The 25,063-nt window shown below is 39.5% G+C and overlaps 1 protein-coding gene and 1 long non-coding RNA gene across 5 annotated transcripts; one reads left to right on the top strand and one right to left on the bottom strand.

Annotated features, from left to right (window-relative positions):
* Positions 1-1,824: 1,824 nt before the first annotated feature.
* On the bottom strand, positions 1,825-15,281 carry LOC135242580 (uncharacterized). Of its 2 annotated transcripts, XR_010326399.1 has the most exons (3): positions 14,504-15,151; positions 2,813-3,026; positions 1,825-2,374 (listed from the first exon to the last, which is right to left on the bottom strand). It is a non-coding gene; the product is annotated as an uncharacterized LOC135242580 (long non-coding RNA). The 2 variants fall into 2 exon arrangements; XR_010326398.1 differs by having other exon boundaries at positions 1,825-3,026; positions 14,504-15,281.
* Positions 13,395-24,711, top strand: nr2f2 (nuclear receptor subfamily 2, group F, member 2). 3 transcript variants are annotated; one of them, XM_064313718.1, is made up of 3 exons: positions 13,395-14,026; positions 19,141-19,668; positions 22,114-24,711. In XM_064313718.1, exons 1-3 carry the CDS (start codon positions 13,987-13,989, stop codon positions 22,386-22,388), a joined length of 843 nt encoding a protein of 280 aa, XP_064169788.1. In that variant the 5' UTR covers positions 13,395-13,986; the 3' UTR covers positions 22,389-24,711. The 3 variants fall into 3 exon arrangements, with proteins under 3 accessions (XP_064169788.1, XP_064169786.1, XP_064169787.1); XM_064313716.1 differs by lacking the exon at positions 13,395-14,026 and adding an exon at positions 16,821-18,121 and having other exon boundaries at positions 19,123-19,668; XM_064313717.1 differs by lacking the exon at positions 13,395-14,026 and adding an exon at positions 16,823-18,121.
* Positions 24,712-25,063: the final 352 nt, after the last annotated feature.

The raw sequence follows: 25,063 nt of genomic DNA, 5'->3' as shown, positions 1-25,063 counted from the left end.
GCATCATTAATATTGAAATGCAGGGCCTTTCTTTCTGAACCCAGAGTCAACACAGGGATGCCTTGTAAAGAAAATGTTTCGGAGTTAGTGGTGGATGCCATACTCTAGTGGTCAAGAACTGGGAACTTTCCTCAACCTTTGATCCATGGTGGAGACCAGAGATGAGATAGAACTGGCCTTGTGCCCTGAAGGTTGGTGGATCAAATCCTAGAATGGCTGTCCACCTCAATTACTTCACTGCGGTAAAAGTTACGTTGCCCCGGGCAGCATTGTCCAGTAAGTTGAACAACAATAGTTGCATCTTTAATACTTAAGAGGAAAGTGCAAAGAACGCTGGTAGCATAGTTAGCCTGAGTGAGTTTAAGGTAGGCAGCCCTAACTTTCAGATGCACTCAGGTGTATTTCAGGAAAGTGGAAGCACTCTCTCTGATGCAGGGCTAATGCAAGCGATCCTTCACAGAGAGATGATGATTTGTAAACCAGGGAACTGAATGAAAGATTGCCTGCAGTGACCTGAGTTCACTGAGAATTTTATAAACCCATGCAGTAGAGATAATAACCTTAGAATTTAGTATAAAATAATTCAATATTTTCATTATAATGCAATCAGAATATCAGAAGTATATGTATATATATATATATACATACTTATGATATTATATATACGCATGCCTACATACATACATATTGGAACTACGTTTCACTTTAAACTGATTAATTTGTTCTCCATACGTATTGGAAAATAGTAATGATCCATAGATCGATGTCAATGTGCGATGGATTGTCTGCCAATCCGAATCGGTTGCCGGCACTGTAAGTAGTTCATTACTTACTCAAGTGATGGAGAAAGGTACTGGATAGCCTAGCATTTGGTGTGCCGGACTGAAGACCTGTAAATATGTATTTGTCAGTAGCTTTCTGCAGTGCACGTGGTCTATACAGAGATACACGCCAAGTTGACGATCAGAGAAAGGTCAGAGGTCAGCGGGGGAAAAAACCTTTTTACCACTTTAGCACCCTGGGTAGCCATGGGAGCCTGACAAGTGCTTTTGCTCTGCCTGTGGTTTTACAATGATTGTTAACGTCTCTGATTCAGATGCATTAGTCTACCAGTGGCCAAGAGTTCCAGAGTAGTTTGCATTACAAAATATTATTATTATTATTATTATTATTATTATTATTTAAATATGAGGTAAGTATGCAGACAACTTAATAACAAGACACACCAAGAGGCAACCTGTTTCCTTCTGGTCGTCATTAGCAACAAACTGCCTCCAATTAGATCTGATCCTAAGGCCGAATCAATTGCATGCTCCGCTCTTTGATTACCTTTGAAAATATTTATATTTCCTAATAACTCGAATGTAGTCCAGAGGCCCCTGATTAAACCCAGACAAAACTGTGCTTGGGGGGAGGGGGGTTGTGGAAAATAATGCCTTTCATTGTACCCCACTGTTGCAGACAAATGGAAACCCTGGCCACCCATAGCCGTAAAAATGTCAGATTTAATTTTGTAATAAATACAAAGATTTATGCAAAGATTTAGAGTTTCCAAGTAAAATGAATTTCATATTTTTGTTACTTCATGCCAATGATTCAGAGCAACTGTTCATTTTTCTTTTAAAGAGACAATACAATTTCTGGTTTGTTGCTGGTCTATATTTGACAGACATAATTGTCTTAAAATGTATGATAGCTCAAGGATTTATTATGAAAATATTATTGATCACTAAGCACCATGGTCTGAAAATTAGCTTGCAACGTTTATGTAGCTATCAATTAATGAAAAAGAAAACAAGACACAAAAAACACACAAACACAAAATGCATAACCGCATGCTTTATTAAATGCTAAGAAACTATGAGTTCATTGTTCTAAATCAAGAGTCCACTATGCTAAATCATTGTTTATGAACCCTCTTCAGAGTCATAAAAAGGGATTTGTCTTTCTCTGTAAAACCTGGTTGAACATAATCATGTCGATAAAGTGATTTTAAATCGAGTATATAACCAGCACAGTGATTTAATATGTCATACAGTAATGCCCTGATTCCATATTTAGCATTTATTAATTTGAGCAAAAAGAACTCGCTTTTGTCTGACGCGCCGTCTGAAGCTGCCGATCCGAAGAGAGACGCCCGAGCGCGAGCGACGTCATTCGCCCCGGTGTCAGAGGACGGATTTACGGCCAAGTGGAGCTTCTCCGAGCGCGGACGCGGCCCATCAATCTTCGCCGCGTGCATATTTCAGCGGGTGACTCCGCCCGCCCCGCGCGACGCCTCCTGTCTGGACGCCCCAGACGTCCGAGAGACAGAGGCGGGGCCTGCGCTCCGCTGCCAGCGTTACGCACAGTGGGGGCGGAGTCTCCCGACCAACTGCCGAGAAAGAAGAAGACGGACAGACAGACAGAGACAATCTAAACACAATTATAATGAGTGCAAAACACATGCATGGTCCACCGCACACACAGAAGCAGCACTGCAAAACATGATAATTACATTTTTATGTGTAACTAAAATCCTTAATTTACGTGCACAAAATGTGTTTTATATTTATTCAAGTATTGATTTGATTGTAAGGTATTTTGCATGTTCACTAGGTGTGTGTGTGTGTGTGTGTGAGGTGGGGGGGTGTATTGTGTGTGTGTGTGTGAGGGGGGGGGGTGTATTGTGTGGGTGGGTGTGAGTGTGTGGCTGTAGGATTTGATAAAAGGTACAAATCTGAAATATCAAAATATTATAGCAAATGCCTAGATTGAATCACAGCTTCATAAGTACTGAAGACGTTTGATTAATTGAAAGGGAAGCTTTTACATCTGAAGAGCCGCTATGAGTGTGACAGCAGCAGGGTGAGAAAGAGAAGGAACAGAGAATGATCTCCAGGAGCCTAGAGACATGTTCTTCTGCCTCCCCGCTGTCCAAGCCCACAGGCTCTTGGGCTTTTTAAACTTCGCATGCCCCGCTCCGTGGTATCAGCCATAAGCCAAGCGCATTCCTCTCGTCAGATCCATCGGAAGGTTTTGCCGCTCTGCAAAACAGATTTTCAAACGACAGTTACAGTTGGTGAGAATGCTAGCGAGGTAGGTAGCTAATTGGCAGGGAATACAATATATTAGTGCTAGTTCACTCAGTTAGTGCTAGTAGTCGCTCTTTCTTTCTCCCTATTTCTTTTCTTTGATTTTGCTTGTCCTGTTTATTTTGTTCTTATTTAGCTTTTAAGTGTATGTATAGACCTTGCAGATACTCTGATTGGTTGCAATAAAGGAGTGTCAAAGGTCTCTCTCTCTCTCTCTTTCTCTCTCTCGCACTCACTCACTCACTCCCCCTGCCCTGCTTGTACTCGAACACTGGATTCCATTCGAGAGTGCTGACAGTAAGTAGATAACTCACTTGCTGCATATTTACGTGTGATTCGCTTGTTACAGATCTGCATTTGCATCAAGCCTGAATAAAATTGTTATCGACTGCACTGTACTTGAGTTGAATTTTTGTGGAAACCCTTGGATTTTTAAATTAATTTATCTTTTAATATTAAGGGATATGAATGAGTTGCACAAGTAAGCCATACATACAGTACCTGTCTGGTCACAGGGAGCCAATAATGTCTATTTGACAGTTTTATTACTCTGCTAAATCAAAGGAATTAGATTATGTTATGAGCTGCTGCACGAGATGCTGTACTCCATGCTGCATAATTAGGAATCCTCATTATGAAAGCTTAACATAAACAGTGGACCTGCAAAAAAAAAAAAAACACAAGCCAGATTTTTTGGAAATATATGTATTTTCTCTTTGTTACTTCCAATACAAAACTTTCCAAACCTTATTAAACAATATTTCTTTTTTTTTGTATCTGAAGAAATATTGCTTATGTTGAAGTTGTTCTCATATTTTAACCAGTTTCATATTATATTATGGCAGCAGTTTAAGAAACAAAGAGACTGAGTTCTGACAAAAATCTGTACTTCGAACACTGCTACTTTCTGTCCTGTAATGTGTACAGACTGACTGTATTCCACACCAATTCGCACAAACATTTCTGTCAAAACAGGGAATCGTGCACTGACATCCTGACGACATTCTCCTAAAATAATTTCAGCATACATAACCAAACAGGAAGCAGACACAGACAAAGCAGCAGTCAGCATTAGCTGACAGCGAATTAGATTCATTTCAGTCCGTTGTTTAATAGATCCTAAGTGGCAAATCTGTTTCTCTCTTCAAAAAAAAAAACATTTTGTACTACTGCCATGTATACCAGAAACAGAACAATGGACAAAGGAAATTTCTGCAGACTTTTACATTCACATTACAGTTAGCAGGCCTCTCTTATGCAGAGTGGCTTACATACTTTTCCAAAGAAATAAAGCCGAAGAGGCTTCATGTCAAGAGCAAGTTCTTATATTCGGCAATTGTCATCCTGGGTGGCAAGTAAGTCTCATGACCCAGTTCTGTCTTTCCAATCGCCTCTCAGATCAGCGGTGACTTCCTAAGTGTTGTGAGCCTTCTTGCCTTTTTCTTCTGAGTTTCTAAATTACATTTGTGTTGCGGCTATTGCATCCGTATCTCTTATTTTAGCACGACTTGAACAGAAAAAAAAGCATAAAAATGGTAAGCAGCCACAACGAAAAGCAACGGCCATATATATCTGGTGGCCAATCGGTGTGTGCTCACGGGTTGAATCGAGTTCCTTGTGTTGGCTCTTTAGCCTGCATCTGTTCCGGTGATGCGTGTGGCATATCGCTCATTAACAAAAATGACTGAACGTACCCCAGCTTACAGCGGGTTTCTACTTAGCACGCTGGGTCCGTCATAAACTTCAAAGGAGCTATATATTCGGGATGAAAACCCGCAGGAACTTTAAGCGTGCACCTGTACACCTGTCCTGCCTCTCACACTCTCTCTCTCTCTCTCCGTTATCATCAATGTAGAGCGCAAGCCGCAGTATAAAAGAAACACAGAGTTTGAAGACTGCAGAAGAGAGCTTGGCACTCAGCCTGAAGAGAAATCATTGAAACAAATTAATCCTTTGCTGTTTAAATTGACACCATAATCCATCATGGCTGAATCGAACTCTGAGCTATCTCAGATCTGTTGCCTTCCGAGAGAAGGCCTGGGGGCACACAGACACTCAGAGCGGAGAGGGAAACCCACATTGCTGAATGAACACGGGCTCACACACACACACGCTCACACACACGCATGCATGCACGCAAACACACACACACACACACGCTCACACACACGCACACACACTCACTCACACACACGCACACAAGCTCACACACACGCATGCACACACGCTCACTCACAAACATACACGCACACACACATACACACGCACTCACACACATAGACATTTATGCTGTAAATACACACACAAGCTCGCACACAGATACACATACACACAAACATCCTGTGTACACACATACTGGATGTGGATACACGCAAACGGACGCGCGCATTTTCCATACATGCACATCGTACGAAGAGGAACCATGTGCACAAACCACAAATGAGGTTTTCGCATTTCGATTAAAAACGAATCACAGAACGCGCCAAATGAGCACGCGATTACGACCGCTTGACGGGGTTTAGAACGACATGCCGCTCGGCACTGCGCTGATGTCACCCGCTCACCGAGGGAGCAGGAAGGACATCTGAACTTTTGAAAAATAACACAGTTCAGACCATTGCCAGAACGACGACAGCAGATCTGCATACTCGCGGTCCGTTAAAAGTTCTTATTTCTCACGGAACCAAGTCTATCTCGCTGAGGTTTGGCCCTCTCACAGAACACATATTTTCTCACTGAAAAACTCCCAGACATCACTGCCTGAAAAAATCGTGATATGCGTTGTTCTACCACATCGCTGTTCATGTTTATATATATATGAATTCATAGTTATGTGAGCAGATTTCCTAGTTTTCATTGGATAAACATCCTAAAAGTAAAAGCCCTCTGTGAACCTCTGAGTCTGTTGCAGCTTAAGTTATTTTCAAGTTAACTCTACAATCTACCCAACCAGACAAATTGGATTTTCTGTTTGGGTTTATTTTCAGTCACCCTTATGAGGTAGAGGGGAAATATTTCCTGTTTTTTTTTTCCAGCTTCAGTAAAGTTTGAGAATTGTTTTGGTGAGTTTTCCTGCCCTCAGAAATAGACGGCTTACATGATTCCTTACCAAATAGGAGTGTAGCTAATTCTCCTGGACAATTCTCTGACTTTCACTGAATATAGATTCATCATTTCGCAGTGAGCTTCGGCTATCGTTAACAGCTACTTTTGCTGTGACTGAAACAGTTTTTTTGTGAAGTGTACCCTGTAACATTTCCTTATCTGAGCTTTATCATTTAAAATTTGATGAACAGATGAAGCGACTGTGTTAAGAGTTAAACTGTTTGTTCAAACGTGAGGTTTGCTAAGGCTTTTGGAAGGAAATCAGATTGTTATGGCATGGATTTCCCACAAGACATTTGCTATATCAGTGAGATTAATCCGCTTATGACCAAGTGGAATTGATATGCCATATTCAGGCTATTTTTGAAAAAACACTTTTTCACTCAGAATTTATTAAAGAGTCTATTCACAGAATCTGTGGCATGATCCAGTATGTGTGTGTGCTGAATTGTGATGTAGCAATAGTGTTTTAGCACTCTGGAACCATGTACCACTTTAGTTTTCAGCATCTGGTTAATGTTATCCTAGCTGAACAACAAAAACTAAATGTTCCCTAGGTGGTTTGTGATAGCTAGCTCTGGTATGTAGTTTGATACATTAGGGTAATAAACAATTCAACACGGCACTATGCAGTATAGCGTATGGATATTCAAAATATAGCACGGTCGTGGACCTTAACATAAATGGATCACAAAAAATATTAATTGTTAACATGCAAATGGGGGCCTTTATTGTATTAAAATAATCATAGGCTGTACTGAGCTATAGAAAAAAAAAAGTTTACCGTGAGTTTGACTTTGCTCATTTTTCCCCATTGAGATTTGCCTTTCAACATGGTAGGCAGGGAAGATTTTTTGGCACATTTTGTGCTTATTTTGTAAGTGCCCAACTGCGGTAGCCAGCGTTTTATTTAAACAAAAAAGCACAAAAAAAGGATAGTCGAAAAATAGTTTCTTTCTTTAGTTTACTGTGTAAAAAATGTAAACCCTTCGCACAGTAGGACAGAAACACTGTCGCAGTCCCCTTGTGCGTGTCATTAAAAAGGACAACCTAGACACTGCGTAGCTGAAAGCACGGCAGAAGTAAGGGCATTATCGCACGCACATATTCACACTCACAGCCCCTATCTGTTGGGATTTTTGTTTTAACAGGAAACATAAATAACGGCTAAAATTACTGTGTGCATTGCCAATTTGCTTTGAGCAAACGTTTTATTCCTCAAATAATGAAATAATAACCAACCAGCTTTCTGCATCATGGACGGCCCCGACCCACTCACCGCGTACCGTTTCATAAAGGGGTTAATATGTAAAGATCTTGACCATTTCAAAAAACAAATGAGGTACTTCTTTTTAATCTTATTCCAAAACAAGTCCCATTTGAAGGTAAACACAACACATCGCATCTCATTACACCCAGAGATTGAAATGGAAATCCAAGTATCAACAACTTATCCTCTGTAATAAACATCACTTAATTCTCTGGTGTGCTACACCAGTCAGGTTTAGAATTAATATTTTTCTGGATTCATTCTGGACACAAACACGCATGGAGCTTCACCAAAGTACACATATATCTATCTACTTCACTACTGCTAATTTCAGAAAAGTGATACAGCTGGCAAGGAAAATTTACTACAGCTATATATATATATATGGAAAATGGAGTCAAGGAAATTTGGTATATTATTATTATCCTAAATAAATGGACCGCGGTGTCGCATAGTTTCTTGTTTGTTTATGCTGACTATGTAAAAAAAATTTTTAACTTTATTGTTGTAGCCAGCACTAGCAAATCACATTCAAATATCAGATATTCCTGCTGTAACAATTTGCACTGGACTAATTCTCATTGAACGTAAATTAAAAGTTAAAAGTGGTGAAATGTTGCAGTAGGGGCTCCAGCCACATGCCATTAATGGCTGATAGGCTTACGTGTATATCAGTGTGCATATGTGTGGTGTCACAAAGCGATGATTTTAAAGGGGAAAAGGTAAAGTGAACTGAGGAGGTTATGCTATATGGGGTAATGAATACATTATTGTTATACTGACAGCAGCGAGACACCTAATCTTTTGACAGGGACTCTCTTGATGAACTCACAAAAGACCCGGGGTTCTCCTGAGTGAAACGCCTGCGGTTCTCCTCAGTAACAGTCCTGTGGTACTCGTCAGGCCGTACCACTCTGTCAGGGAGACATCTCCTCAAGTGTTGTGCAGCCTCAAAAGAACACACCCAGCCACCTTTTTTTAAAAAGGCTGCAAGTAATGTCGAACAAATTACAACATATTTGGGCAAACCGCCAGGGTTCTGTGTGGAATAAAACCATAATCCTGTTCAATTTGCTTGTAAATGATATCGGAGACTCTAAGCATAGCCTAGAGATTTCAGTTGAGGGATCTTTTTTTTTTTTTTAGAAAGTTCACTATGTGTGTGTGTGTGTGTTTGTGTGTGTGTGGGGGGGGGGGGGTGGTTTAACAAAAAAAAACCCTCTATAATTAGCAGCCAGCTTTTAATATTTCTACAAATACCTTTGCCTTACTTTGAAAGGAACTGCTTGAATCCAACTTTCAAAGATCAGTTTAAAACCACAATGGAGAACATATTTTCTTAACATAGCTGATTAAATACTTTCCTCTCAGGAATTATTACTATTATTATTATTATTATTATTATTGTCATTGTAGTAGTTGGTTATTATTATTATTATTATTGATAATAATAATAATAATAATAATAGCAGAAGCAGTAGCAATATGCAGTATATGTGTGTGCACCATTTTGTTGTATAATACACAAGATCTGAATCTGTTTCCTTGTGTTTTTTTATTTGTATTTTTCTTTTTTTCTTTTTAGTCTTTTGACATGTGAAGGCGTTGTGTTGCCAGTTAAATGTTGTTAAAGCTTAATTCTGAGTAAGTCTTCAAATTACAGGTGACTTTTGTAATGCTGTGTTAAAACGTCATCAATGCAGCAGCTATACAGGCTAATCATTGCCTTAAATGCAAACATCCCATTGTAATATGTGAGTGCATATAATATAATATAGTATATGCCTGACTTTCACAACTGATATAATGATGCAGGTAAAGCTCTATTAATTATTCTCATTTTATTTTGCCCAATAACCGTGTGAACTGGTGGCATACGATGTGATTCCTCAGAAATGAGTACGTCAACTTGAAATTTCTTCAAAGGATATGAGTTTGGCTCCTGGATTGAATTTGACAAGTGTTTCAATAGCTCAGTGCGCAAGTGCATCTTTTTCCCCCTTTAAGCAACTTAATATGTAATATATGTTTACACCTCTGTTACATGTTGAATTTAGAATTCAAAACTCTGCGAGCGCTACGACTGACATGGCCTGCGTTGACAGCGGAGACAATAAGGGTAAACTGCACCTCCGAGCGACCTTTTCAAATGATCTTTCACTCCTCAACTTGACATGTCTTGTGCCGAGCGTGAAAATAAAGCGTAAGAAAATATTAATTGATTGGCTACCCCATATATGGCCTACGTTTCTTCCAATCTATAGCCGATGTACATTGCATGCGTTTCGTTATTTAATGAAGTTACTTATCGCGTAGCAATATTGTGCCATGTTACACACTCGAAGGTCAGCTATTGAAGACCGTTTTTTGACAAACCTATGATAGGCTACATTGCATTTAGAGTTGTTTTTTACGCGAAAGGCGATGGACACGAATATGTAATGCATATGTTGGTCGATATGAGTTAGGCTGTCATAGTATTATTATTTAGGCTTTATGTAGTCCGTTTTAAGAATTATGGGTTCATTGTGTTCAAACATGATTCTCAGCCCGGCTTTTCTCATTAGTCTACTCACGACGCGAGTTTAGTTGTGTAATACTCAGGGGACACTTCAATTGCATTTCAGTATTTGCCAGGGACCGAGAGATCGCCGTAGACGTGCTTAAATATTCCTGGACAGTCCCGACCGGCAGTTTTAAAAGCGCACCGTCTGATCATCGTAACGGCGCTTAACACAGAGAGCAGATAGCTAGTTGCCGATTACTTTGAGATCCTCAGTTTTTGGTGATTATTTCTGCACACCAATCGAACTATTAAATGTACACCAAGACTCGAAAGGAACGCGGTGGCATTAATGATGTGTAGATACGTTCTTCCTTTGTCCTCTGGGACCAGTCCCTTTTCAACGGTTCTAAAATAGAATTACCTTGGATCTATAATTATACTTCACCGCAGTTCGCATTCCTTATGTCTCATTTATGTGGCTTCCCAGGGATTAAGAATGGCATTGTTCCATTATAACCTACAGCTATAGGCTACTTTATGAGGTTGGCATTGTTGTAACCTTGATTAAAAATGTATATATATAAAAATCAGAAGAAGAAGTAGGAAGTGCGTATTCGAATTATGGATTATTGGAATGCACAAAATGCATTGTTCATAGTGTGACTGCACATTTAAAATATGTACAAGCCTACAAAACGTTCACCATTATTAAAATTCCATTTGGTGTCCATACTGGTATTACTGTATTTAAAACATTCTACTAATTAGCAATGACAGAAGTTGTACTAGCATACTTAAATCGATGGGAATCTTTATGTCTTTCTCTCTCTCTCCCTCACGTGCGCGCGCACATCTGATTAATTTAAGCAACATATTGCATAAAAAATTCTCCAGTTGCAATTAGACAGACAGACAGAAAGACAGACAGACAGAGTGTGCCTGCGTGTGTATGATTGCGGTCTTGTGTTTCAGTAAGGCCTACGAATTTTTGCCTCCAATGAATGTGCACCGTTTGAATGCAGTATCCTCAAACGGGTCTAGTCTTAGATACGTGTGCCTGAATGGACAGACAGAAAGAACGCGATAGATTTATACGGTCAATTAAGTGAAACCAATTGGTTATGCGATGTAGAGTGTAGAACGGATAATTCATTCGTCTTTTACTGTTTTTTTTTCTCTTGTCTTTTGACTCAATCAGTCTCTTAAAGTTGATTAGACTGGTTAACCTTTGCTCTGGTGTGGGTCTGAAAGGGTTAATCGGGCCAGGATCTCAGCGGCCTCGCGGTCGGGTCTCTATATCTTCCGCTTGGAAGACCGAGTCAAACGGAGCATTGTGAGTGTAACTGAACTTTCTTCTCATTCGCCCAATACCTCGAGACTCACCTACCTACACCCAATTAATCGATACTGAATGTCTACCCTGGAGATGGTCGACGTTCTTAATTAACCCACAGTTTCCGGCACGCCTTACAGTCCTGTCAGTCATGGCCCCTGCCACTTGTTTCGCCCGCGCGTCTGTCACTGATGACAGGGATGCGCAATCTCCAGTTTTGGAAGTAGTTCGCCCATCCCACACGTTTGGATAACTGTATTTTCATTACATTTCAAGTGAAATTCCTCAGGTTGTGCATTGTGTCCTCTTTCCTAGGAATATAGCCTGCGTCACGACGCGAGAAATGTGCTTCATGTCAGTACCTTAATCGATACTTTTTATCCATTTTTCTTTCATGTATGTTTCTAGATTCATCCACGTTTTCCTTAAATTCCTAAATTCCGTTACCTGCATATTAACGGAACCCCTCGAGTACAAGCGGTTAGTTGTTGAAGCACCCCCTTGATGTCAACAACTGGCTCTCCTAATCACTGGCCATCGATTCGCCTAACTCCATTTATCCCGATTAGAACACATCTTTGAGCACCGTGTTCTTGAGTGTGCGCTTTGCTTTACAAACAATAAAAAGCGTTTCCCTTGCTCTGCACTCTGAACGGGAAAAATCGTTAAAATTCTTGCAATTTGAATGTGATCAGTAAATATTTAGTGTAGTGACATGTCTGCCTCTAGTTCTAATCAATGGAGACATCAATGGGTGTGCGCTTTTGTGTGTGGCGGTTTGCAGAGCTCTCTATATAACCCTTACACGGGCCCAGGGAAAATGAGATGAGAAAGTTATTTTCTCACTCGAGAAAACATTTCCAAAACGCCCGAATTGTACAGTGTATACATGTTTAGTGTTGTGGTTAAAGTAAATCAAACTAAATGATTACCTCCATCATTCACGTGGAACACTATATTCGAGTGTTCGTTCTTTGTTAATATTATTATGATTACCGTGATCATAATATCAGATCAGCACCATGTTCTATTTATATATGGCAAATACATAATAGCCATTTGTTTCAAGCAATTAATTACTTGGCAATTGAATTACAATTGCGTGGAGTTTTCACGCGTCCAGTCCTCACTTCACGTTTATCCAGACTTTAAGTCCAAACAACCAATGTTTGCATATCCCTCAACTTTACTCAACATACAGCACTGCATATATGCGTGCGCGGTCATCACTAATATTTAATTTAGTTTCTCATTGTTCATATGTGGATTTGCAGTCCCAAACTTTTTATCATCAATTAGGGGCCGAAAACGTGTTGCGCAGTTTAAAAAATAGATATATTTTAGGTTGAGGGAGCACCTTGGTGTCCTTTGAAAGGCGCTGATGCGAAAAGACAAGGCGGGACAAATAAAAATCGATTTTTAATGACCCCCCCTATGCTGCATTCTCCATCAAGGGTCCGATGGCAAAAGTCGACCTCTTGGCAATATTGCCGCGGTTAGAACATTTACTTAACAAAAAATCCGAAGACCACGTGTGAAACACCTGGAATTCTGAATGTATTCATGTTTATGGTGTGTGTGTATGTGTAACCATACCACTCCCCTATTCTGACCTTATCCATGAATGTTTATATATTAAAATACTGATTTAATGGTGTCTTTTTTTAACCCACGTGCAAACAAACCACTGTAAAGGTAAGTAGATAGTCCACCATATTTGTGAACTTTTAAAACACAGTTACTATTGTGAGTAAACTGCAATCAAGAAAAAAAAAAAAAACACAATGAATCCACTATCAATATAAACTGTCAAATCTTGCTTACTAATATGTTTTATTATTACTACACCTCTACCTGCTCATTTTATTATTTTAATACGGCTGATTTTCATAATACGTTGGACTAGTGTGTGCTTAATTATCACAAATATGTAATGGGATTACCAGGAGTGGATTTAATCAGGCCTTTCCTAATTAATAAAATAAAGTTGATTACTTACGTTTTTATGTACTTTCCCAGAAAAAAATACCTCTCAACACCCACAACTCGAGATTCACCTCAGTAATGTGCGGTCACTGGAAAGTAATGGAAACCTATATTCAGCCTTCTCTACTCGGATTTTTTATTTATTAAAAAGTCAGCGGGCGATAAAGCATATAAGCTAACAAGATGGGTTTTCTTACATACAGACAAGTGTCTACAATGACTGCACGCCCTCCGTCTCCCCCCATATTTAGCACATGCGAGGCTGTAGCGCGGTGTAGCGCGATTTGCTGAGCAGGAAAACGTATCAGAGTGATCAGACCCTTTTTGCTATCCCTTTCTTTTTCTTTCTTTTTTAAATTTTCCTCTGGACTTTGTCTCCCTAAGCAGAATATGCACATTCTTTTTTTTTTTTTTTTTTCTTTATCTCTGCTTTTAAGGACACCAATGAACCGCTTGTGACAAGTTGCGGAGATCTGAGCAATAAAACACCTTACGCTGATGTATATTTTTTCAGTTTTGGAAATGATGGTGTGTGTAGCCTACAGTTGACATGTGTCTGCTCGATTTTCTTTCTCTTTTTTAAAAAAATATGAAGCGATTTCTTTCATAAATAACCTACGTCGAGTGGGAAAAAAACTCAGATTCTCCAGCCAAACAAACGATTAAAAAAGAGGACCGCGTGCATTATATTGCCTGGTTATCACGAGAGAAGATGTATCGTGCAGAAGACGAGTCGGCAGCATATGCTTTTGGTACGTTTGTAATCAAACCAAAGTTTACACACACACACACACACACATAGCCTAAAATGTCTCTAAGCAATCGATTTTGTTGGAGTCCAACACAGGTGGGGTGCGATGTGATTTTTCTACATTGTTACTGCAACGCATTAACGTAAAGAGTTCAGTAATGTTTGAACCTGCAGTCCTTAAATGAAAACGACTCCACTGGGGATAGTGCGTTTTGTGCGCCGCTTTTTTCCATCGAGATGTCTCTCCACAAGGTAAGGCCGGAGAAAAGTGTATTAAACCACATTTAGCAAAACCATAACTTATTTAGGTTCATTCTATAACTTTTCGACGACTTTGGTATTGCAGCAGTTCCGGTTAGGCTACGTCCCGTGCTAAATGTAGCATTATTTACGACCTATGTATGATCATGCGGGTACGAAAACGATGATAAGCATGCTTGCATTTATCAAACAAGTGGTACAAAATCTCTGTACTCACCGCTGGTATCATAGCAAACTTAGAATCCAGATGAAGAAGGTTTAATTAAAGGAAAGCACATGTTTCTATTGACAGCCAGTTTTTGGTTAAAGGGGGAAGGAACGGGGACATGACCAGATGAAAAAGTGTAGCGCTCAGGCTGAACGAGGCAGTGGTTGGGCTACCTAGAACAATAGGCTGACAACACAAAAAAACACTCCGGTGAGCATCCGAATACATAGACGAAAAGGTATGGCGAAGACCCACCCGAGTAATTCAGCGGCGTCCGAGCCAAATACAAGAAAATCCTAAAGCAGTAATCAGAATAAAATGGGCACACGTTACTTTTGTGTTGGCGCCCGACGAGACATCGAAGCCCGTTTGCCCTTAAGATGGCTTTTCTATTATAGCTGGAATCCAGGCAGAAATTATTCATACGCTAGGGGGCACCCAGATACTGTAATAGATCCCGCATTCGGTATTTTTTCCGTTCATTGGTAGCATATGCTCGGATTTGCCTCTAAATTTTTCAGTGGACGAAACTCTTGACAACCCCCGGAGATTTTCAAAGTACCGCAAGCCTGTGATTGAAAATTGCACAGACTTGGAGCTTCAGTAGCACAAGAGGAGACACTCGCTCCTCATCGGGGAAATCCTTGCTCTCCGAAAGGAAGAATACCCATTCGCCAAAATAAAACTGTGGAAACAGATATTTCGGATATGTGCCTGGCCACCACGCCTAGAACAGATTTATCAAAGCATTTTTATTTGTCCGTGGATATAATATATTTATTTTCCTTCAAATGAAGTCTGTAGTTAGTCTGTGGTAGTCTGCAGTTATATCACAAGTTTTAAAAGATATACAATTGTAATTATATCATATATGTCTTGCCCAACTTTTATATCACACGATGTGCTTGCAATGGACATGTGTATCTCCTTTAGCTTAAGTTTCCGCATTGTACCCAGAACTGTAGGCCACTCCATGTCAATGTTACTGTACAAGCACTGCATGCGTGTCATAATTGTGTTCCGTGTGCTCAAATTAACGTTTTGGTTCTAAGTGTGTGCATATGCATATTTTTAAGCCGCACAGCTTACAAGCGGATGCATTGTGAGCATCTGCTTTCAATGCTATTATTAATTATTATTTTCAGTTCAACCTTTCATGTTCAGTTCCAGGCTTATTGACTAAGTAGAAGAGTAAATTGATGATATATACGGACTGTTGCATTGGATTGTCTGTGGATAACGCAAAAGATACACCAATCAATTCTTTGACCAATAAAAGTTATTTTTTTCCAGTGGATATATGTTTATCAAAACGGCTTTTAAGTTAATAAATTACAAATTAGCGAGCGCCCGCGTGCATTTTCCATTGCTAAATTGCATAGGATTATTATTATTATTATTATTATTATTATTATTATTATTATTATTATACTATACAGCCTAATTCAATTCAGATTTGCTTACCATAACATAAAATGATTAACCATTCGAGATTAATAAAATAGTAAATGATTTCATAAAAGCATACAAATATTGTGCAGGTTATAGTTCAAGTGTAGGCCTATTGTTTGTAATTTGACCATGACATATCAGTAGTGGGACATAATATAGGATATTACACTGTTTAAGAATTTAAATACGTAATATGCACAGTTCCAAACACAGGCACGCGTCAACATAAAATACGAAATAAGACTGATATTAAATTTGCATAAATACATCTCTAGTATCTTCTTCCCGAAATTGGAAAACTTAGTGGCAAATAAACTGCGCAACAGCTAAACAGAATAATTAGTAAGATACATCTATTCTTACGTGTAGCTACAGTAGTTCTACATGTGAAATGTAGGCCTAAGAGAATAAAAAAAACATTGAATTTATGGCAACACCATTCAGTTATATATTTTCCTATTTACCATTTCTAGTTAGCGTTCCTGTACTAAAGTACAACTTAAAAAATAAATAAAATGAGTGTTTATATAACACTAGTTGCTAGTGTTTATTTCCCTTTAATTGAACAGATATGTTAGTTAAATGCTTACAATATGGGAAGGGATTTTTTTCTACTGTACGGCCTAATGATTTCTCTTTAGGACCAAGCAGAATCCGCCCTCCAACTGCCCCCCCTCCCCCTCCCCCTCCCTCCCTCCTTTCCCCCGCTTTGGCAAAGCACCAAGTAGCACAAGTGCCGACCAACCAATGGGGTTCAAGGGGCGGTCCGTGTGCTCTGACCAGTCAAACACAGTCACTTTCCTTATATGGCAGCCTATCTCCATGGTAACGTGTGCTAAGTTGCAGCAGTCGTGTCAAAGTTCACTATATAGAGAGCTCAGTGAGCTGATCACAGAGAAAGCATTCCGCCAGCCCAGCTCCTACAAATCGCAATCATTTCCTAGCCTCCCCTTTTAACATATTTGATCACTTTGATTCTGTACTCTATTTCTTATTATTTTTACGCGCATGAAGGAGGTTCTGTAGGTTGTGATCTTTTATTGTTATTATTACTATTATTATTATTACCAGTGCGCTTCTCTTGCTTGCCGGAGAGTTGACTTCATATCTGACTACAGCACTGGCTTCAGCTGCGTGCGGCTGCTAGTGCAAGCTAGCTACCTCAATAAGAAGAAAAGGAAGAAGCAGCAATATTATTTTTTACAGTTGATGGTTTCCTTCAGGACTTTTTGTGGAATTTGGGATCGCTCGTTGCTGGTACCTTTTCAGCGTTTCCCTTATTATTCATGTTATGTTTTGTTTCTTTTTTGTGCATCTGGTTCATCGCTCAACGTGAACGGTTTCGTCCACTGTGATCCAGCCGTGATATCTTATTATAATTTTATTATTTTCTTTATGTTTTTCGTGTTTGGTATCTGAATGGCTGACTGCAAGCGCCCCTGGGCTTGGCCTCTTAGCGCACGGCTGCGATTCGGCTCATTATCGCATCAGATTTAAAACGTGTACTTAGGCTACTTTTATTTCGTAAGGCAGAGATACTGGTGTTTTCAGTTATTTTGCGCAAGTTTCAACCGACAATCTAGCGACAGTTCACCGATTTTTTTATCTTCGCTTTTCTTGCCAACGGCTACTCTGTTCTTTCCGAATAACAATCAAGGCACCACGAATCCAAAAACGGGAGACAAAAAGTTTCTTAACGTTGACTGATAGATATGGCAATGGTAGTGTGGAGAGGTTCCCAGGACGATGTGGCCGAAACCCAGGGCGCCCTCTCTTCGCAAGCCCCGCAAGTAGGACCTTTATCCCTCCCTACTCCTCAACCAGGCCAGCTGAACCTTGCAGGCTCGCAGGTCGCGCCGCCGACCCCTCAGACGCCGGTCCAAGGCGGACCCCCGAGCAATACCGCACAGTCGACGCCGACGAACCAGACGAGCCAGGTGGAAAAACAACAGCCCCAGCACATCGAATGTGTGGTTTGTGGGGACAAATCGAGTGGTAAACATTATGGCCAGTTCACATGCGAAGGGTGCAAAAGCTTCTTCAAACGGAGCGTACGGAGAAACCTCACCTACACATGTCGTGCCAACAGGAACTGTCCTATCGACCAGCACCACCGCAATCAGTGTCAGTACTGTCGCCTGAAAAAATGCCTCAAAGTCGGCATGCGACGGGAAGGTATTGGGATTTTTGTTTTCTTGTTTATGTCTTTGTCCGTGTTCCGTACCGAACTAGTGTATTATTTCCGCTACTGTGTCTCCCTTTTCTCCCGACTCTACTCCAGGCGCCCGGGCTGAAACACGCGAGGAACCGCCTTCGTTAGCCTATACATGTGCGGACGACGGAACATATAAATGCCGCCTTTAATCGTTTGAATGAAGTATTTTGTTTAAAAGGCATTTTGCTTCCGATTATTGTTACTGATTCATTGTGAACGTGCGGCTGTAGTGATGTGATGTAATTATACTGTCCAGTCAGTTTCCCGGTCACGTTAATGGGGACGTAGATACGTGCATCTGGATTTGAATAACACAAGTACAGATACGCCGCGCTGTTATGGCGAAGCAGTTAGGAGACATCGTGTTTCAATTCACACGTTAGTGATCTTGGAGTCATGTTTCTTTCATCTTTTTGGTCGCCGAAGTAAAAAAGAGCCCGAGTAAAACATATAAACAATGCCTTGCATTTTAGCTTCATAAAATAGTCACAGAGGTGCAGATTTGGAGTATAGAATTGCCTGAATAGCTTGCTAGCTAAGTGGGTTGAGCGTTAGCTTGCAGGAACTGCCTTGCTTTCTTTGTGCTAGCGTTCAGTGAGCACCAATTGCAATTCTACTAAATATTGAGTACTGATTGCAATTGTTTATCGTAATAAAATAGTATATATGAGTGTGAAACTCGTATCAAACTAAAAAACAGATCACGCAAAAATGCAAAAGTAAACTTGTAATTCAATCCTTTGTTTGGAACGTGATGTTTATTCAGATTAAAAATGACTTAAGTAGGACACGCTGATCAGCGTTTCCTATTTGGCTACTAAATTGGTGTCTATTTTAATCAGGTTCTAACTTCATACACGCACGCACTTCTATATTCCTATACGTGCACACATTGGCTATAGGCTACTGTAATTATTATTAATAATAATAATGTGTAGAATTCAGGCATCAATATCTGCAGTCTCTCTTTTTACTGCAGCTGTTCAAAGAGGACGGATGCCACCGACGCAGCCACACCACGGTCAGTTCGCCTTGACAAACGGGGACCCTCTGCACTGCCATTCCTACCTATCCGGATATATCTCTCTTCTTCTGCGAGCGGAGCCCTACCCGACGTCCCGATATGGCAGTCAATGTATGCAGCCAAACAACATCATGGGCATCGAGAACATTTGCGAACTGGCTGCCCGGATGCTCTTTAGCGCCGTGGAGTGGGCTAGGAATATTCCCTTCTTTCCCGACCTGCAAATTACGGACCAGGTGGCCCTTCTGAGGCTGACCTGGAGCGAGCTGTTTGTGCTCAACGCTGCTCAGTGCTCCATGCCGCTGCATGTGGCTCCACTCTTGGCGGCGGCGGGCCTACACGCCTCCCCCATGTCCGCGGATCGAGTTGTCGCCTTCATGGACCACATAAGGATCTTCCAGGAACAAGTGGAAAAGCTGAAAGCTTTGCACGTGGACTCCGCCGAATACAGCTGCTTAAAAGCTATTGTGCTTTTCACCTCAGGTAAGCAGTGGAATTGTGAATATTTAAGTAAATAAATAAATATGGTCGAACAGTGTCCTGACAAGGCGTGCTGTTGTTGACAAATTTGTCAAAAGCGTTTGATATTTATGCATGTAGGTATTATTTATTACACGCTAAAAATGCAGTAGAATGTAATACCATATAGGCTACGTATAAATAAAAATGAGTGACCTTTGCCTTGTGATACCAACGGTGCTGACAAGCGTTTGCATTGTGGGTGCTGAAAAAACGTGCCACAATGAAATAGCATAAGCAGCACTGATAATAAGTATTTACATTTAAAAGCGAATTTTCCAGGTGTTGCACCTTATAAAAATAAAATAATTAACCGATTACCTGTTCTTATATTCTGCAACACTACTTCGGTTGTAACAACTCGTTTATATTATGAGACGTTAAAATATTATTTTAAATGAGCAGTGAAAACCTTGATGTATGGTGACAGTGTTAACAGATGCTACAACTGTATGAGCAATAATTAAAATATTTTTGTGTATGTTTCGAAAAATAATCCAGGCCTGTCAAACTTGGTCTGATATAGGGTCAACGACAGACTTTATTCACGGTTGCGCGCTTGGAAATTATTTGAGTTATCATTAAATGCATTTTTCACATTGCATGGTATTTTCTTTATACGCGATCAATTAATTTGTATTTATCCGAAATGACAGTTATAAATGATGCTATGTTTGGGGGAGGAGAAAGAGATAGGATGGGAGGAAAGGACTTTCCCTCGGTTTCCTATGTATTTAAAGCGTGCCTTGCTACAGTCGAGGAGGGCCTCGGATTGTATATAAAACAAATATCATTGAAGTTTGTGAAGCTTTATTAACTAACTACGCGTCAGATCTTCAATGTTTGAAACCAGGAAACAGAATTTTTCAGTAAATGTGGGAAAAGGTTTTACAATCCCGTCCTTGTTTATGTTAGGGTGATCTGGGGATCTGAGGGGTTTCCTGGACTCACTCCAGAAATCGGTCATGACCCTAGCTTCCCCCTTTTATTATTACATTACAGAATCAAAGATGGGAATATAATTCAAAATAGAAACGCAAATGACGACATATACTACAGAATATAGACACACGTGTGCACGAATGGGTATGTGTGTATGTATACATATAGGATCGACGCTGAATTGATAGTGTGCTTTCCAAGTTCAAGTTCAAAGTGTAACTTATACTTATTTTCGTATTTCGTATTTTATACATTTATATTACTATGTTCACTTCGAATGTGCATAGGTTTTATTATTTTATTTTACTTTTGGGTCATTTGCATGTTTCCATTTAACACCTAATCATTGCACTAAATGGCTTTATTTGTTATTTAGTTTTAAATTTAGGTAAAGCTACTAAAATGTGTGCGTGTATATACGTGTGTGTGTGTGTATGTGTGTGAGAGAGAAGGGGGGTGGGTAGAACGACAGAGAGATGTTTTAAGACATAAAACTATTCTATTAAGCGTTGCGAGAATAATGTGAATGAAAACATGAAAAATGGCTTGCTCTGCTACAAATATGCGTCGGCCATATTTAGTGGTGATTACAGCTATTCATATGAGTGTGCCAGACCACCGCTGAACGTACTCTCTCTCAAAGGGGGCTTGCCTGGGGTTTTGTCGTAGTCGTTTAAGCGAAATTAAAATGCAGAGCAGAGGTCAGGTCACAACCTCGAATACGTCCTGCTCCGGCAAAATCGAAGACGTTCTTATTATTTTGGATCTTGGACACACTGTTTCCAGATCTTTTAAGAATAATGACCAAAGATCAGAAAGAGAGAGATAGATGTCTGCCTGGTTGTTTCTGAATGAACTCAATTGTCGAGTCGCTAACTTCAGAATAGGCTACTGCTGCCATTTTGGTATTATTTGAACGATATGAATTGTACCGTTGGTAATATGATCGTCACTGCATCATCATCTTGAAAAATAACCTATTTAAAACATAACCCGCGCTTTGCTTTAAACAACACGTGCAGAGAATAATCATACAAATTCTTAATGCATATTAAAAAATATTTGAAAATGAATTGGAAAAAAAAAAACATTTTGTCGTTAGTTATAAATATGGGTGACTGAAGGTATCCACAGTGTAATTAAATAGACATGAAATTGTAATTGTAGCGAGCGCGCCAGCAATCAATACTTGAATGCGTAATTTAATGCATTGATAGTGCATTACGTATCAGTGTTAAACGTAATATTGAAAATGCATACCCGTGGTATGACACATATACACACACAGGCGCGGGCGCGCGCACACACGTGTGTATATATATATATATATATGTGTGTGTGTGTGTGTGTGTGTGTGTGTGTGTGTGTGTGTGTGTGTGTGTGTGTGTGTGTGTGCTAGTGTCATTGCTGCTTCAGAATTGAGTTCAGTGTCTGGCCTGACATTTTCATCTTTTCTCCCGTTTCCAGATGCTTGTGGTCTCTCAGATGTGGCCCATGTCGAAAGTTTGCAGGAGAAGTCTCAGTGTGCGCTCGAGGAGTATGTCCGGAGCCAGTACCCCAACCAGCCAACTCGATTTGGGAAGCTTTTACTGCGCCTGCCCTCCCTCCGCACAGTCTCGTCTTCAGTCATAGAGCAATTATTTTTCGTCCGTTTGGTAGGTAAAACCCCTATTGAAACCCTCATCAGAGACATGTTGCTTTCCGGAAGCAGTTTCAACTGGCCTTACATGTCAATCCAATAAGCACGAGGAGGGGACGAGGAGACCGAGGCTACAATAGTTAGAATAGCGCTTTTCTTAGAAGGGAAAAGACTGTTACACGAAGTTTACGTATTGGAAGAAAGACGTTTTCAAAAGTGACTGTGAATTTTAAAAAATAGACATTCAGTGAACTTTCGCAATCCACGTAAAAAGCTCCCGTATCATTCTGGACAACTTGCTACTTATCATTTTTGTTAATAAAAGAAAAAAAAGATTTTTGGTAAACATTCGAGGCAAATTAAACAATACAGTGCATTTAAAAAAGGCTAATTTGGAGAAATATAGGAAAAAAAGTTTTATTTTCCAAATGATATTGTCCTGTGTCCATGTATGTATAGCTGTTTTGTATTTTTTTCTCTCTTTTCTGGTTCGAAACCGGCTAATGTGATTATGTAGTATGCAGTATTTAATATAACCATGAATTCTTATGAAACAGTAAAATAATGTAAAAATATGTTCTTCAAGAATTAAAACTAAATCCAAAAACAGTATAGAGAAACGATATACAACGCTTAATGCTGCGTAACTAACTAATGGTGACCCATAATTTTCTGATGAAGGCAAAATTAGGGGAGCTCTAAATGACCGTTTGTGACCCAAAAAAATGAAACAGGCTACTGCGACAGTAGATATGACAATATGTATAATTATAAAAGATTCCTCGTCAATTTCGCTTTTTCGGGCATTGGGTCTAAGAGACTCGAGACCCTTCCACTACAAACTTTTCAGGTGACAACCGTGCAGACTGATCGTTGTTCATTTCTAATTCTGTTCTTGCAATGCGTTTGTAGCGTAGGCTACGATCAGTATGTAGCCTTTGAAAACTTTGAGATAATGTTGGCACTTACAGTTAACTGTCGTCGAGTAGTCCAGCTGAACTATTTTTATTTTATTTTATTTTATTTTATTGTCAAGGACTGATGTTTTAGATGTTTTAGTTTCAAATATTTTATCAAGGATGATATCCAACGGTTAGCATGAATTTCATGAAAACAGGACTGAAGTAAGTGAGAAGGATAATGTGAATTGCAATAAGAAATGATTACGCTTTAGTAGAGTGATATAGTGCGGGTTTTATTTAGTTATTTGTTATACTCGCCTACACCCTTGGATCCAACACCCATCATCAATTATATATATATAATTTTGCATCTCTAAAAAACGCGTTGACGTCAAGGGTCACTTTACTTTTTCATTTTTAAAGCTAAAACATTTTTAGTAACAGTATTACGTCCCCTGAAATGTCAAAGTGTATTACGTAGAGTAATGCCCAGTACATGTCGAGCATTAAGTGCCTGTGAAGCGGGAAATTATCAATTTGTAATAAAAATGTCAAAAAAGAAAAAAAAAAAAAAACCTTGGGAACACTGTTAGGTTTGAAACGTCAGTTTTATGATTATGTGTGTCACATTTAAAATGACAGCAATTAGAAACAGTATTGTTGTAAATATAGGTCAATTCTTTTCAATGAGTTTTATTTTTTATTTTCTACAGAGTACATGTGATTAAGGAAATCTGTGGTTGCCATTTTTTCGGTAATTCAAAATGTCTTCAAACTGAGTGACAGACTTAGCTAGTAGCACTGAAAGTTGTTTTTAATGTATATACATATTACAAAAATGTTTTGTTTGTTTTTTTCCCTATGTATTTAGACTGTGAATGCATGGCCACAGGTCGCTAACCTATTTTACATTTGGTATATATATAAATGTTTTTTTTGACTGTATAGATATAATCTGTGCATTCAGTACAATAGCCCTTGTATTTAAAAAGAAACAAAGCGTTAAATAAGGAGACGTAACAGGGTGAGGTGGTGTGGAAAGGGGTAGCTTTTTTAGTGTTTCGCTCCTTTTCGGTCAGTGACAGGCGCCTTGTGTGCGTGAAAGCTTGCAATTTTGGCCTTGATTTGGGGCTTCTCTTCAACACTTAAGACTCCATGTTGTGATTGGATAAAAAGGGATCATTATATAGCTGATTGAACCGTGATCTTTGGCTGTTTCTAAGCCACTTATGGACCAGAGAATGATACATGATTGTAATTATGAACAGTTTAAACAACTGACCCACGTTTTTATATATAAATATATAAAAATATATTACTGCAGGGTATTGATAACGTATAGATACTTTTTTATTGTTATTATCATTATTATTATTATTATTATTAATTGCAAGTGATATACGTGAGTGTGTGTGGAAGTTTATAGTTGAAAACAATTCTTGTTTGTTTGTGTTAGCTTATTGTAAACAAGCATTCTGCTGTAAATTTGTTCTTGGTATTAAATTATAATTTATGAATTTGAAATCTAAAGGTATTTGACGTTTTTTTTTATTCTGTGTTTATCCTGAAAACAATTGTGCCTCTTTGCAATGAGGACAGAATTGTATGTGTTAGTGTGTTTATGTGTGTGGGGGGAGGGGGGTGGTGTTGTGGATTGGGGGTGCCAGAGAATGTGGACTCTGGGCCTGGACTTGGTAATGGTGTGTGTGCATGTGTGTGTGTGTGTCAGAGAGAGAGAGAGAGAGAGAGAGAGAGGTGAGTGAGTGTGTGAGTGAGAGAGAGAGAGATAGAGAGAGTGATGGGAGATGCACATATTTAAAATTAGGTAGTGGAAATGAGTGGAATTGGAACTGGGGTTTCGCGTTTTTGCTAAAAT

This window comes from Anguilla rostrata, chromosome 16 (genome assembly GCF_018555375.3).
Source record: "Anguilla rostrata isolate EN2019 chromosome 16, ASM1855537v3, whole genome shotgun sequence".
Taxonomy (NCBI): domain Eukaryota; kingdom Metazoa; phylum Chordata; class Actinopteri; order Anguilliformes; family Anguillidae; genus Anguilla; species Anguilla rostrata.
This window is presented reverse-complemented; position numbering and strand designations above follow the sequence as displayed.

Coding starts and splice junctions, on each gene's coding strand:
- nr2f2 (XM_064313716.1), top strand. CDS start 17,659: ATGGCAATGGTAGTGTGGAGAGGTTCCCAGGACGATGTGGCCGAAACC. Junction 18,122..19,122: donor AGTCGGCATGCGACGGGAAG/GTATTGGGATTT, acceptor CAATATCTGCAG/TCTCTCTTTTTACTGCAGCT. Junction 19,669..22,113: donor TATTGTGCTTTTCACCTCAG/GTAAGCAGTGGA, acceptor TCCCGTTTCCAG/ATGCTTGTGGTCTCTCAGAT.